Source organism: Salmo salar, chromosome ssa13 (assembly GCF_905237065.1).
Source record: "Salmo salar chromosome ssa13, Ssal_v3.1, whole genome shotgun sequence".
Taxonomy (NCBI): Eukaryota; Metazoa; Chordata; class Actinopteri; order Salmoniformes; family Salmonidae; genus Salmo; species Salmo salar.
The window spans coordinates 47245718-47259741 of NC_059454.1; the positions used below are offsets into that span (position 1 = coordinate 47245718).

General features: G+C 42.5%; 1 protein-coding gene across 6 annotated transcripts in view; it reads left to right on the forward strand.

The window, feature by feature from the left end:
* The first annotated feature begins 1168 nt into the window (after positions 1-1168).
* The window catches only part of LOC106566948 (tyrosine-protein phosphatase non-receptor type 11), a 102815-nt gene continuing 89959 nt past the window's right edge, over positions 1169-14024 (forward strand). The window contains exons 1-2 of one of the 6 annotated variants that reach the window (XM_045693339.1): positions 1169-1464; positions 6035-6194. Coding sequence is in view for 5 of the 6 variants with exons in the window: in XM_045693337.1 (XP_045549293.1) it covers positions 1451-1464 (14 nt within the window). In the remaining variant the exon portion in view is untranslated. Of the gene's footprint in view, positions 1465-1880; positions 1983-6034; positions 6195-14024 lie in introns of those variants that run through there. The other 5 variants (XM_045693337.1, XM_014135627.2, XM_014135629.2 and 2 more) reach the window with 5 other exon arrangements.

Here is a 14024-nt window from a genome sequence, read left to right on the forward strand (position 1 = left end):
TGTGGATCTGTGTAATCTGAGGGAAATATGTGTCTCTAATATGGTCATACATTTGGCAGGAGGTTAGGAAGTGCAGCTCAGTTTCCACCTCATTTTGCGGGCAGTGTGCACATAGCCTGTCTTCTCTTGAGAGCCAGGTCTGCCTACGGCGGCCTTTCTCAATAGCAAGGCTATGCTCACTGAGTCTGTACATAGTCAAAGCTTTCCTTAAGTTTGGGTCAGTCAGTGGGCAGGTATTCTGCCACTGTGTACTCTCTGTTTAGGGCCAAATAGCATTCTAGTTTGCTCTGTTTTTTTTTGGTTAATTCTTTCCAATGTGTCAAGTAATTATCTTTTTGTTTTCTCATGATTTGGTTGGGTCTAATTGTGTTGCTGTCCTGGGGCTCTGTGGTGTCTTGTTTGTGTTTGTGAACTCTCTCTCTTTCTCTGTTTCTACAGTATCTCTCTCTCCCTGTCTCTCAATTCAATTCAATTCAATTCAAGGGGCTTTATTGGCATGGGAAACATATGTTAACATTGCCAAAGCAAGTGAAGTAGATAATATACAAAAGTGAAATAAACAATAAATTAACAGTAAACATTACACTCTCTCACCCCTGTGTTTTTTTCTTGTCCTCTCTCTTGGTCTCTTCCCCCTCTCCCCTTTCTCTCTCTACATCTGTCTATGTTATTTTTTCTCCCTCTGTTTCTGTGCTTCTCTCCCTCTCTCTCTCTCTGCAACCTATAACTTGCGTTCATGCCATTGTAAGACGAAGTGGACAGAGGCAGGCAGAAGATTTAAATAGATTTGCCATTATCCTTGCATTGTTGCTATTAATAACTCGAAAGGGAGTTCGTGGAGGGCTATTTTCTTATCAAGACTTGTGTAATCATGCATTTGAATACGAAAATTGGCAGCATTTAGGATACAGATTGTTATTTCAACTAGTTACCTTCGCATGAACTGCACTAATATGATTTGAGGTCCCATGTAGTGATAAGTAGGTCACGATTGAGATGATATAAAATTGTCTTTAATTTGCTTGCCCTCCCCTTTTGGTTTTCGAGGCTATATAATATTGAATTCGATTATATAATACAGACAAACGTTTGATAGTCAATAGGCTAGGCCTCTACACGCATGCACCAGTCTGTTCGTCATTGTTCTGCTATTCCACCTGTAAGCGATCTGACATGAACCAAGTGGATATTACGGACACGGAACAATTTTTAAAAAAACGACACACTTCAGTCTTTGTGTTAGCCACACCGACCCGTAGTAGAATGAGTATCCCTGACAGTGGGCTTTGGAGGCGGGGTAACCGGTGATATTGTCTTTGGAGTTGAACCTTGTTCAACAAACGCTCTGCCCATTGCATGCTCTCCAACAGCTACACCGCGAAGCCGTAAAGGGAAGGCTTGCTTTATTTGACTTTCCCTTCTCATTCGACGACAGCTTTCTAAGACTGCTATGACGTCTCGCAGGTAAGACTGGCTTTATCGAAACCAATGGAACGAACCGGGAATAGTCCTTTCACCCATTATAACAGCGTATCACGACATATTCCAGGACATGTTGGACTTGCAGGTTGACGTTTGACCCATTAAAACGCACAAAACCCACAATGGTTGCTTCAATTAGTGGTATTGTTTTTGCTTTGTCGGCATCTTGTATTTGGTATGACACAAGTTACTGACTGTAAATTCAGAGTTACAATAACATTGTCATAGACAGTTAGGTTATAGGCTAGTTTACGCGTGTAAGGCTATGGGACATGGCAAAACTCCTGTGCCGTTGAATATAGATTGATATAAAGCGACAACTGTTCATTTGAAAACCAGGAGGGTCTTATTTGCTATAGCACACTAGTTCTCTCTCTCTCTCTCTCTCTGCTGTGCAGGAAACCACCAGGAGCTGAGCTATGATATCAAGGTCCACGGTTTGGCTTGTGCAGAATGCAAGCTCTGTATTTGTAGTTGGAATGCAACATACTTGTTCAAATGTAGGTTGAATTGAGCTGGCTATTTGTTGTATTTAGAAACAATAGGATAGGCCACAAATGAATTACACTTTGGTTTGGTTACATCAGAAATACGTGTTGCATTTTTACCTCAATGTGGTTAAAACCTGTTATAACAAACATTTGAATGATTTGTAAACCTAAAACAAGTAACCACTATTAACTATTTGGGAGGCTACTGTAGACTAGTTTACATTACTGCCTTAGTTGACACGTGGTTGTTTTACACAGTATTTCTCTATGATGTTTGAGAAACTTAATTAATTAGTCTTCACATTTAGATTTTATATTATTGTTGAACCATTAGAGCACAGCATACTGTTAGGAATTTACAGATAGGCCTTGATTTAAATTATGATGTTTGGTATGTTTGTTCAGTGAGGTATTTCATTCACTGATTTTTTGTAATCTGAACAGGACTGGTCAATATTACACATTTACAATTAAGTTATCAACTGAAGTGTGTCCCGTCATATCAGTAGGAGATAAGATAGTTTTCACCCAGTAAATAAGTCATTTTCAGATTTAGCCTAGTGTCAGTCTCATAAAACAATAGTAAAATAATCATCATGCGGTTTAGGTAGGCCTATGCTATCCATTACTTGTTTTAGGCAGGCATAACCGCCACAAAAAATTGTAGCTCAACCGTAAATTGTTCAATTACAACTGCAGTTTGTAATTGAGTTCAGCAAAGGCTATTGATTGCCATTTCAATCAATACATTTATCTTTATGTACTAGTTCAAACCACCATACATATTATGCTTTTCTGGTAAGTGTGTAAGTGTAATCCTACCTGTCCAGCTGTATACTGTAGTTATGTAAACACTTTTTTGACATGTAGTCTAAAGGTGGGGGGCTGCAAGTACCTGCAAGTGGAGATAAGTCTACAGTACACAAAATAACATAAAAATTGACCATGTCAGCAATCTAAGAGTTGACAGTGTACACAGACACCCCTATATGAGTTCGCTCTAAATGAGAGAGATGCATCACATTAAAGTTTCCAAACGGGATTTCCACTGTAGAAGCAAAGCTGTGCGAACAAATTAATGGATGTTAGATAACAACAATGTCGTTTAGCAATGCGGTCCAAAGACATATATTTCTGTTTCTTGAGAACAAAGGGGTGTAATTCATCCATGTCGCAGTTTGGCAAAAATAACAGCTTTGCATCATTAATACTGCCTGGATCTGGTGTTAGTCTCTGTGCATCACAAAGGACTTGTTGTGAAATAAACATCTTGGCTCGTTCCCCGAGAACTTTCTAACGTGTCTTTTTAGGTTCTCAGTGAGTTTGTGTCAAGCCTTTACAATGGACAAACGATAGCCTACATGTAGGTTCATGCTTGGGAGACATGATTATATGACGTTGGTAGGTGAAACAGTAGTAGTATTGAATTGGAGTTTGTTGATTATAGGGTTGTCATGATACCAGTATCACAATACTATTAAACTTTTATTTTCCATGGCAAAGAAAGGAAAACATAAAGCAGACCAATCGCTTTAGTCCTTAATAGCTTGGCAAATAAGAAAATGTGACACTCAATAAATTAAGTGTGCTTCATGTTTTGTTTTAATGCCATGATATTTCTGAGTATCACAATGCTGGTATCGTGACAACCTAGTTGGTTAGTGGGTGTTTGTTTCCATCCTTTGTCATCTGTTCTGTTTAGTCTGTGGTTCAGTACTTCCTGCTCCTGTGAGCCACAGGGGAACAGTTCCTGACACATTCATCTGAACAATAGTCTGGGTGCCATCTTGGAAAGACCGTCTGCTTCTGAACTTACCATTTAGCAGTCAAACATTTGAGTCTGTCAGTTTTTACTTCAGATCAACCAATAATTAATAGTAAGTGTGTTTTGCCTTTTATCATCAAATGCAAAGTACTTCATAACTATTAGTGACAGTTCAATGAAGGGCATCGTTTTGAGTAAGGCGCATGCAAAACGTTCTAAAATCGGTGCTGTATATAATGCTGCTCCTGAGTGATTTATTCCCTGCACCAAAATTCACAACATTTCGACAACCGTGTGTGTCCCCCTTCTTTCATCATTCAGTAACACGTTACTGGAGATTGGCTTGCACATTGCCACAATAACACTGTAATATGCTTGACATGATGCCTATCACAATGGAGTTGCAAATGTCATACCAATTTAACATTGTTAGCTAAAGCAGGAGTTCTCATACCTATAACGTTTTGCCGGTCCATCCTGGTGCTCTTCAAATAAAACGGTTCCAAGTTTTCCAGTATTGGAAATCTCTTTTGGCTCTTTTGTTTGTGGAACGAGCCTCGTCTTTCACTGAAACTGATTGAAACTGTGGGAAACAGTGAGTCATCCGGAGTCGATAAGCACTCAGGAAAACAACAGGCCAATGTGGAGATGTAAGATAGCCCATCCAAAATTTCCAGGAATTCACAATAAGAGCTGTTATAGCCATACTATAATTACCAATGCAATCAAATCCTTTCATCTTCCCTCCAGCTGTGTTTGATTTAGGTTATCACATTTTGATGTCATTTCCAGCACCTGTTTGATGCATAACCACAGCACTCTCAAATGTATCCGCCAGTTTGTCATTTTGTTGGTTGGTTCGTTCTAGGATATTTTGGGATTTATGAAATATGTTTCTTCTGTTATTTGGGATGTTATGGGAGTTATGAAATATGTTTCTTCTGTTATTTGTAGCTGTATGATTCACAGACTAATGCTATTTTTTTTAATTCTTGGACTTTCCACATGGGTGTGTGTGGAGATAAAGGCAACACGTTTAGATCAAAGATACTGCTACTGGCTAATGACTAACTGATGCCATTTAAAGGGGTAGCTCACAAGCTTGAAGTATGAAAATGTCTGATAAACTTTGATTTGGGTTAACTATCCCTTTAAATGTGCACATTTCTGGCTTCATAATATTTCACCAATTTAAACTACAATAACATGCATTTTAGCTACCAGTTGCTAAAGTCACATTTTGAAGAGGATATAGCTGTCCAAGCTTTATCAGTTTTTCATACCTGCTTTCTTCTGAATTATGATTGATCAACATCTTGCTTCAAAAAAATTGCATTGATAATGCTAATTGTTCTTATGTTATCCAAGATTTGGGAAGTTAGGTTTTTCCATCATCAAATTAATGAAGTTAGCGCAACACTCTCAAAATGGGTTAAATATCACAGACAATGTGTAATGGTTATATTAAACCACCAATGCTACACTCCTTGTCTGGCCACAGTTGAACCTGTAGCTCCATGTAACCAGAGTAGCACGGCTTGCTCTCTCTTCAAACTGTGTGCATAGCCTGTGCTCATGCAATTTAAATGGATTGCCCATTAAATCTAAAAGCCCTCTTACCCAGATGTTCAATATCATTGCACACAAAAAGGCAGAATAGTTAGCCATCCCCTCAAAACAGAGGGGGCTAGTCCATATGCATACCTTCATATACACATTTCATGTGCAACTTGAAAGCGCTAAGTTAGCTGCTAACCGCTAGCTGACTACATAGTGATGTGGGGCATCTAGCCGCTGAGGGTGGGTTTGCACTGCAGGTAAATACCGCAGGATCATCAGCTGTTCTAAAAATACCAGTAACATGACCGATATAGCCCTAACGGAGCTTTCATGCAGCGTTGGGGGCACTAAGTATATCACCTTATTGTCGCCAGGCCTAGCCAGTGCTTTAAATAGCCCAGGCTGTACTGATCTTGAGACATTATGTAAGAGGAGAGAGAGCCGGCGTGCTGTATGCACATGGGGCCTCTGTTTCCCCTGTCTGTCTGTGCAAGCTAGCGCTGTGCTCTGTGCTGTGTTCGCCCGCTGAGCCATGGCTTTTTGACTGTGTTGCTCTCCCTTCCATCTGTCACTCTACCTTTTGCTCTCTCCCTCTCTGTATGTCTTTATGTCTTATACCAGTCTCTCATTGACAGTTTCGCATCAGGCACATTGAGAAACACTGGTTCTGGCGCAGTGACTCTGGATTTTGTGCTCAAAACTATTCTCTCTCTCTCTCGCACTCTCTTTCGGCCAGTGCTCCATGCCTGATACGGGGAATTGAAGGGCCTGGTAGTTGTCAAAGGAAATTCTTGGAAAGCCCTGCGTCACTCCTGCAGTCGTGTTCTGTGAGGATATAAAGAGAGATGAGGATGATATTTGTAACACGAGGACACCACAGAAAGGGCCTACTTCAGGTATTTCTATACTGCAAATGTTTGTTTTTTTACTTGTCGAATTCATAGTACAGTAAGTCAAGTGGTCTTAATATGTTAAATATATTCATAAAGAAAATGACAAACAAGGGTCTCCATTTTGGTGGCGCACATCTGTTCAAGCTAATCTATTTGCAAAAAGGGATTTCTCAGTGAGAGATGTGGCTAGCATGGACACTACCAGTTAATCATTAAACTCTGCACAAAGAAAAAGAAAAAGGGCAAACACATTGGCCCCAGACTGACACAATAACCAGCCAATTCAAAGTTTGACCAAAAAAATCCCATTCTGGTGTCCATTCTTACCACAGGTGTATTGTTTTTTAACTGAATGCCATAGTAACATTTTACATAAAATATCCAGGTATAATTCCTTGTAACTTGTTATAAGCATGAATGAGCCTTTGTAATGTCTTAGAACAATGCTTATAATATGTTATGTCTCTCCATGTGCCAATGAAAGGCCATAGAGGAACCTGCAGGCTTCATGTCTTGTTAACCATTAGCGTATTCATGGCAGATTGAATAGGACCCCTGGGACTGGATCAGGCATAAGCAGGAAGCTTATGAGGGGAACTCTTAATAGCTGGCCTGGCCTCATGGTTTCATATCTGGGCACATGCTGCTAGTGACATGAGCTTTGTGGGGAAAGTCTGCTAGTTTCTTGACTTCAGTGTGACTTATATACTTAATGTACAGTATCTTCTTTATAATTGGACAAGTAAATGGCATAGCTGAGCATTGAAAGCTGAGGGTATCTTTATGTTAGAATTTAAAACGTTTGGTTTTGTCCTTGTCCTGGTCATGTTTATCTTTGATCATCCACCATGTCTTGGTTGACATGCAGTAGCAATTGCTTATTCCTCTCAAACTTAAATAGTCCTGTATCTTGCAATGCTCAAAGAGAATGCAAAAGAGAGTACAATCATTGGCATGTCTAATTTCAGACATTAATCATGTACCTGATCTGATTCATTTGTAGATAATTTTGAAATAGGTTCCATTTGTTTCACTGTTCCCTATTTCAGATATCATTTTTGTGATGAAAATGCATTTAATATTGTGTTGCAGTGTAATACTTTTTTCCCCCCCATCAGCATCATTTGGAAATGCCGGAACTAAGGTGTTGGACCTAACTCATGTAGGCCAGCTACTATCGGCTACTATATCCAATAGTACTTTATGTTCAACATGATCTCCCACATAACAGCAACATAAACTCCAATATGCTACTAGTGAACATACAGAGAGACCTAGAATAGTTTTCTATGTTGTACATCCTTACTAGGCTCGGTGGTCAGTAATGTCTAACTGCGCATGTTGACTGGGCCTTTCAATCGGCCTTGCTTTGGGAACTGGCAACCACTGTTCTTCAAGGAAGGAAGGCATTAGTAGGAGTTGGAGTCTTTGGTTGGCATGTCGACGGTGCCGCATCATGTAAGTCCCGAGGGACAGCCTGATAGCCGCTCCGAAGCCGATAGGAGCCCCTGTCTCGTACTATCAGGGCCGCTCGCACTCATCCAAATCCCAGATTAAACGCCCCCGCCTCTCTCGCTCCAACCCACAGCGGTAGCACCTTCCCCCTCGTTCCTCCCTCCCTTCCCCTCCTTGTGTAACCGTGTAAGGGCTGGATTACTAAACTCTGAGGGAACTGAACCAGGGGGCTCTGACAAGCTCCAATCAGAATGGTGAGGGAGGGGAAAAAAACCTTCCTGACATTAAAATCTATTTTTTTCCCCCACATGCATTGGGTCTTACCAGTAAGTTGCTATTGTTGTGTTTCTAGTGCAATGCACTAGGTTAAGTTAGTCTCACGCTTCAATGGTTGATAGTTCATGACTTTGTGTGCATTTTGGAGGATCTGGCTGGAGTGGACTGCGTAGTGCTGGGTGGGTGTGCTTGTTGGCGGACATTTGGTGTTAGGGCTTCTTGAGGGGATTGACCCTGCTGAACTGCCAAGTGTGTGGGGACAGACCTGGGCCGTGTGATCCCTCCCAGGCCAGGTCAGGCCAGGGAGAGAGAGAGAAAGAGAGGGAAGGATTATGTGCAGTAATTGGTGAGCGGTGCTATTTGTTCCATTGAGGGGGTCAGGGGTCGAACAGTGGGTGACCTCCTGTCTGATCTTCATTAGCAGGCAGGCAGGTGTGTGTGTGTGTGTGTGCGTGCATTTGTTTGTTAGTGTGTGTTTAGTGTTGAGGTGAGGGTTGCAGTCTAGATAGACTAGAACCCAAAACAGAAAGTGATACTGACCGCTCTCTGTTGTCCTTTGACCTGCAATCGGCACAAAGATATTTTGCTTGTGTTTAAGTGTCAGGCACTTTGTCAGGTGTTTGTTCCAATTTCAAAGCAAACAAAACAAAGCTCTTTGAACATTGTTGCATGTGTAGTGCTACTATGTGATTCACTAAAACTGTTGTATAAGCTGTGCATAAAAGATGCAAGTAATGTTGTTTGCTGGTTGTTATTATAGAACAATGGTGAACAGTTTCAAAGACTGAATGGTCTGAGTGGGCTGCCATTGTTTCATCAGATGACATGAGTGAAAGCAGTGCTGGTGTGACTTAAAAAACAGCTTGTCTGGGATTACAATAGTAACACATGGTATTCTTTTCCGATTGGTAGAGAAATGTTTTTCCAAGGCCCGTGAAAACAACAATATTAAATCTAATCTGCACCCCAGTCAACAATCCAAGGTCTACAGTAGTCTACGGGACCCCAGTCAACACACAATAAAACCCATGAGACTGTGTATTCAAGATGGCAGCACCACAGAATGTCATATATGTCCATAGAATGTTGCTCTTAACCATAGTGCAAGTATCAACTGGTGGCAGCGGTGGCATTTGGAGGATATACAGTGAGCTCCAAAAGTAATGGGACAGTGGCAATTTTTTGGTTGCACTTTGGATATTAAATGATACAAATCAAATCAAATGTTATTTGTCACATCCACATGGTTAGCAGATGTTAATGCGAGTGTAGCGAAATGCTTGTGCTTCTAGTTCCGACAATGCAGTAATATCCAACGAGTAATCTAACATAACAATTTCACAACAATTACCTTATACACACAAGTGTAAAGGAATGAATAAGAATATGTACATAAAAATATATATGAATGAGTGATGGTTTAGAACGGCATAGGCAAGATGCAGTGGATGGTATAGGGTACAGTATATACATATGAGATGAGTAATGTAGGATATGTAAACATATAAAAGTGGCATTGTTTAATGTGGCTAGTGATGCATTACATCAAGATGGCAAGATGCAGTAGATGGTATAGAGTACAGTGTATACATATGAGATGAGTAATGTAGGATATGTAAACATATAAAAGTGCCATTGTTTAAAGTGGCTAGTGATACATTACATCAAGATGGCAAGATGCAGTAGATGGTATAGAGTACAGTATGTATGTCACGTTCGTGTGGAGAGACAATATACATATGAGATGAGTAATGTAGGGTATGTAAACATTAGATGAAGTGGCATTGTTTAAAGTGGCTAGTGATACATTTATTACATCAATTTTTCCATTATTAAAGTGGCTAGAGATGAGTCAGTATGTTGGCAGCAGCCACTCAATGTTAGTGATGGCTGTTTAACACTCTCATGGCCTTGAGATAGAAGCTGTTTTTCAGTCTCTTGGTCCCTGCTTTGATGCACCAGTACTGACCTCGCCTTCTGGATGATAGTGGGGTGAACAGGCAGTGGTTCCGGTGGTTGCTGTCCTTGATGATCTTTTTGGCCTTCCTGTGACATCGGGTGGTGTAGGTGTCCTGGAGGGCAGGTAGTTTGCCCCCAGTGATGCGTTGGGCAGACCTCACTACCCTCTGGAGAGCCTTACGGTTGTGGGCGGAGCAGTTGCCATACCAGGCGGTGATACAGCCCGACAGGATGCTCTCGATTGTGTATCTGTAAAAGTTTGTGAGTGTTTTTGGTGACAAGCCGAATTTCTTCAGCCTCCTGAGGTTGAAGAGGCGCTGCTGTGCCTTCTTCATCACGCTGTCTGTGTGGTTGGACCATTTCAGTTTGTCCGTGATGTGTACGCCGAGGAACTTAAAACTTTCTACCCTCTCCACTACTGTCCCGTCGATGTGGATAGGGGGTGCTCCCTCTGCTGTTTCCTGAAGTCCACGATCATCTCCTTTGTTTTGTTGACGTTGAGTGTGAGGTTATTTTCCTGACACCACACTCCGAGGGCCCTCACCTCTTCCCTGTAGGCCGTCTCGTCGTTGTTGGTAATCAAGCTTACCACTTTAGTGTCGTCTGCAAACTTGATGATTGAGTTGGAGGCGTGCATGGCCACGCAGTCGTGGGTGAACAGGGAGTACAGGAGAGGGCTGAGAACGCACCCTTGTGGTGCCCCAGTGTTGAGGATCAGCAGGGTGGAGATGTTGTTTCCTACCCTCACCGCCTGGGGGCGGCCTGTCAGGAAGTCTAATATACATATGAGATGAGTAATGTAGGGTATGTAAACATTACATACCCTACATTACATACCCTACATTATCCAGTTACCCAGTTGCACAGGGCGGGGTCGAGACCCAGGGTCTCGAGCTTAATGACGAGTTTGGAGGGTACTATGGTGTTAAATGCTGAGCTGTAGTCGATGAATAGCATTCTCACATAGGTATTCCTCTTGTCCAGATGGGTTAGGGCAGTGTGATTGCGATTGCGTCGTCTGTGGACCTATTGGGGCGGTAAGCAAATTGGAGTGGGTCTAGGATGACAGGTAAGGTGGAGGTGATTAGTCTCCTTGACTAGTCTCTCAAAGCACTTCATGATGACGGAAGTGAGTGCTACGGGGCGGTAGTCATTTAGCTCAGTTACCTTAGCAGTTACCTTAGCTTTCTTGGGAACAGGAACAATGGTGGCCTGGGATAAGGATTGATTGAATATGTCCGTAAGCACACCAGCCAGCTGGTCTGCGCATGCTCTGAGGACGCGGCTGGGCATGCCATCTGGGCCTGCAGCCTTGCGAGGGTTGACACGTTTAAATGATTTGCTCACGTCGGCTGCAGTGAAGGAGAGCCCGCAGGTTTTGGTAGCGGGCCGTGTCAGTGGCACTGTATTGTCCACAAAGCGAGCAAAGAAGTTGTTTAGTCTGTCTGGGAGCAAGACATCCTGGTCCGCGACGGGGCTGGTTTTCCTTTTATAGTCCGTGATTGACTGTAGACCCAGCCACATGCCTCTCGTGTCTGAGCCGTTGAATTGTGACTCTACTTTGTCTCTATACTGACGCTTAGCTTGTTTGATTGCCTTGCAGGGGGAATAGCTACACTGTTTGTATTCGGTCATGTTTCCGGTCACCTTGCCCTGATTAAAAGCAGTGGTTCGCGCTTTCAGTTTTGCGCGAATGCTGCCATCAATCCACGGTTTCTGGTTTGGGAATGTTTTAATAGACGCTGTGGGTACGACATCGCCGATGCACTTGCTAATAAACCTGCTCACCGAATCAGCGTATTCATCAGTGTTGTTGTTCGCCGCAATGCGGAACATATCCCAGTCCACGTGATCAAAGCAATCTTGAAGCGTTGAATCCGATTGGTCGGACCAGCGTTGAAGAGACCTGAGCGCGGGAGCTTCCTGTTTTAGTTTGTGTCTATAGACTGGAAGCAACAAAATGGAGTCGTGGTCAGCTTTTCCGAAAGGAGGGCGGGGGAGGGACAGAAATATGCGTCACGGAAGTTAGAACAACAATGATCTAGGGTTTTGCCAGCCCTGGTAGCGCAACCGATATGCTGGTAGAATTTGGGGAGCCTTGTTTTCAGATTAGCCTTGTTAAAATATCCAGCTACAATAAATGCAGCCTCAGGATATGTGGTTTCCAGTTTACGTACAGTCAAATGAAGTTCGTTCAGGGCCGTTGATGTGTCTGCTTGGGGGGGATATATGCGACTGTGATTATATTCGAAGAGAATTCTCTTGGTAGACAATGCGGTCGGCATTTGATTGTGAGGAATTCTAAGTCAGGTGAACAGAAGGACTTGAGTCTCGTTAATTATAAGGCATACACCCCCGCCCTTCTTCTTACCAGAGAGATGCTTGTTTCTGTCGGCGCGATGCGTGAAGAAACCAGCTGGCTGTACCGACTCCGATAGCGTGTCTCGAGTGAGCCATGTTTCCGTGAAACAAAGAACGTTATAGTCTGTGATGTCTCTCTGGAAGGCTACCCTTGCACGGATTTCGTCTACCTTGTTGTCAAGAGACTGGTCATTGGCGAGTAGTATGCTCGGGAGCGGTGTGCGATGTGCCCGTCTACGGAGCCTGACCAGAAGACCGCTCCGTCTGCCCCTTCTACGCCGTCGTTGTTTTGGGTCGCCGGCTGGGATCCGATCCATTGTCCTGGGTGGTGGGCAAAACAGAGGATCCGCTTCGGGAAAGTCATATTCCTGGTCGTAATGTTGACGTTGCTCTTATATCCAATAGTTCCTCCCGACTATGTAATAAAACCTAAGATTACCTGGGGTAACAATGTAAGAAATAACACATAAAAAAACCAAATACCGCATAGTTTCCTAGGAACGCAACGCGAGGTGGCCATCTCTGTCGGCGCCGGAAGTTTGACTGAGGTTAAGGTGCAGACTGTCAGCTTTAATTTGAGGGTATTTTCATCCATATCGGGTAAACCTATTAGAAATTACACCACTTTTTGTACATAGTCCCCCCATTTTAGGGGACCAAAATTATTGGGATAAATTCACTTATGTGTATTAAAGTAGTAAAAAGTTAAGTATTTGGTCCCATTTTCATTGCACACAATGACTACATTAACCTGTTGGGGCTAGGGGGCAGTATTTGCACGGCCGGATAAAAAACGTACCCGATTTAATCTGGTTACTACTCCTGCCCAGTAACTAGAATATGCATATAATTATCGGCTTTGGATAGAAAACACCCTAAAGTTTCTAAAACTGTTTGAATGGTGTCTGTGAGTATAACAGAACTCATTTGGCAGGCCAAAACCTGAGAAGATTCCTTACAGGAAGTGGCCTGTCTGACAATTTCTTGCCCTCCTTGATCATCTCTAACAAATACAGGGGATCTCTGGCATGACGTGACACTTCCTACGGCTCCCATGGGCTCTCAGAAGGCGGGAAAAAGCTGAACGATGTAATTCCATCCCCAGGCTGAAACACATTAGCGCATTTGGCAAGTGCTCTATCAGAGGGCCATTAGACTGAGGCTCGTGCATGAGGGGATAGCATGCTTTTACTTTCACTCTCTTTGTAATGAAAAACGATTTCCCGGTTGGAATATTATCGCTTTTTTACGAGACAAATGGCATAAAAATTGATTTTAAACAGCGGTTGACATGCTTCGAAGTACGGTAATGGAATATTTAGAATTTTTTTGTCACGAAATGCGCCGTGCTCGTAACCCTTCTTTACCCTTTTGGATAGTGTCTTGAACGCACAAACAAAACGCCGCTATTTGGATATAACAATGGATTATTTGGGACCAAACCAACATTTGTTATTGAAGTAGAAGTCCTGGGAGTGCATTCTGACGAAGACAGCAAAGGTAATAACATTTTTCTTATAGTAAATCTGACTTTGGTGAATGCTAAACTTGCTGGGTGTCTAAATAGCTAGCCCTGTGATGCCGGGCTATCTACTGAGAATATTGCAAAATGTGCTTTCACCGAAAAGCTATTTTAAAATCGGACATAGCGAGTGCATAGAGGAGTTCTGTATCTATAATTCTTAACCTCTATGGGCTAGGCGGGACGAATTCGTCCCACCTACGTAACAGCCACTTGAAGCCTGTGGCGCGATTTTCAAAACCTTAAAAATCCTATTACTT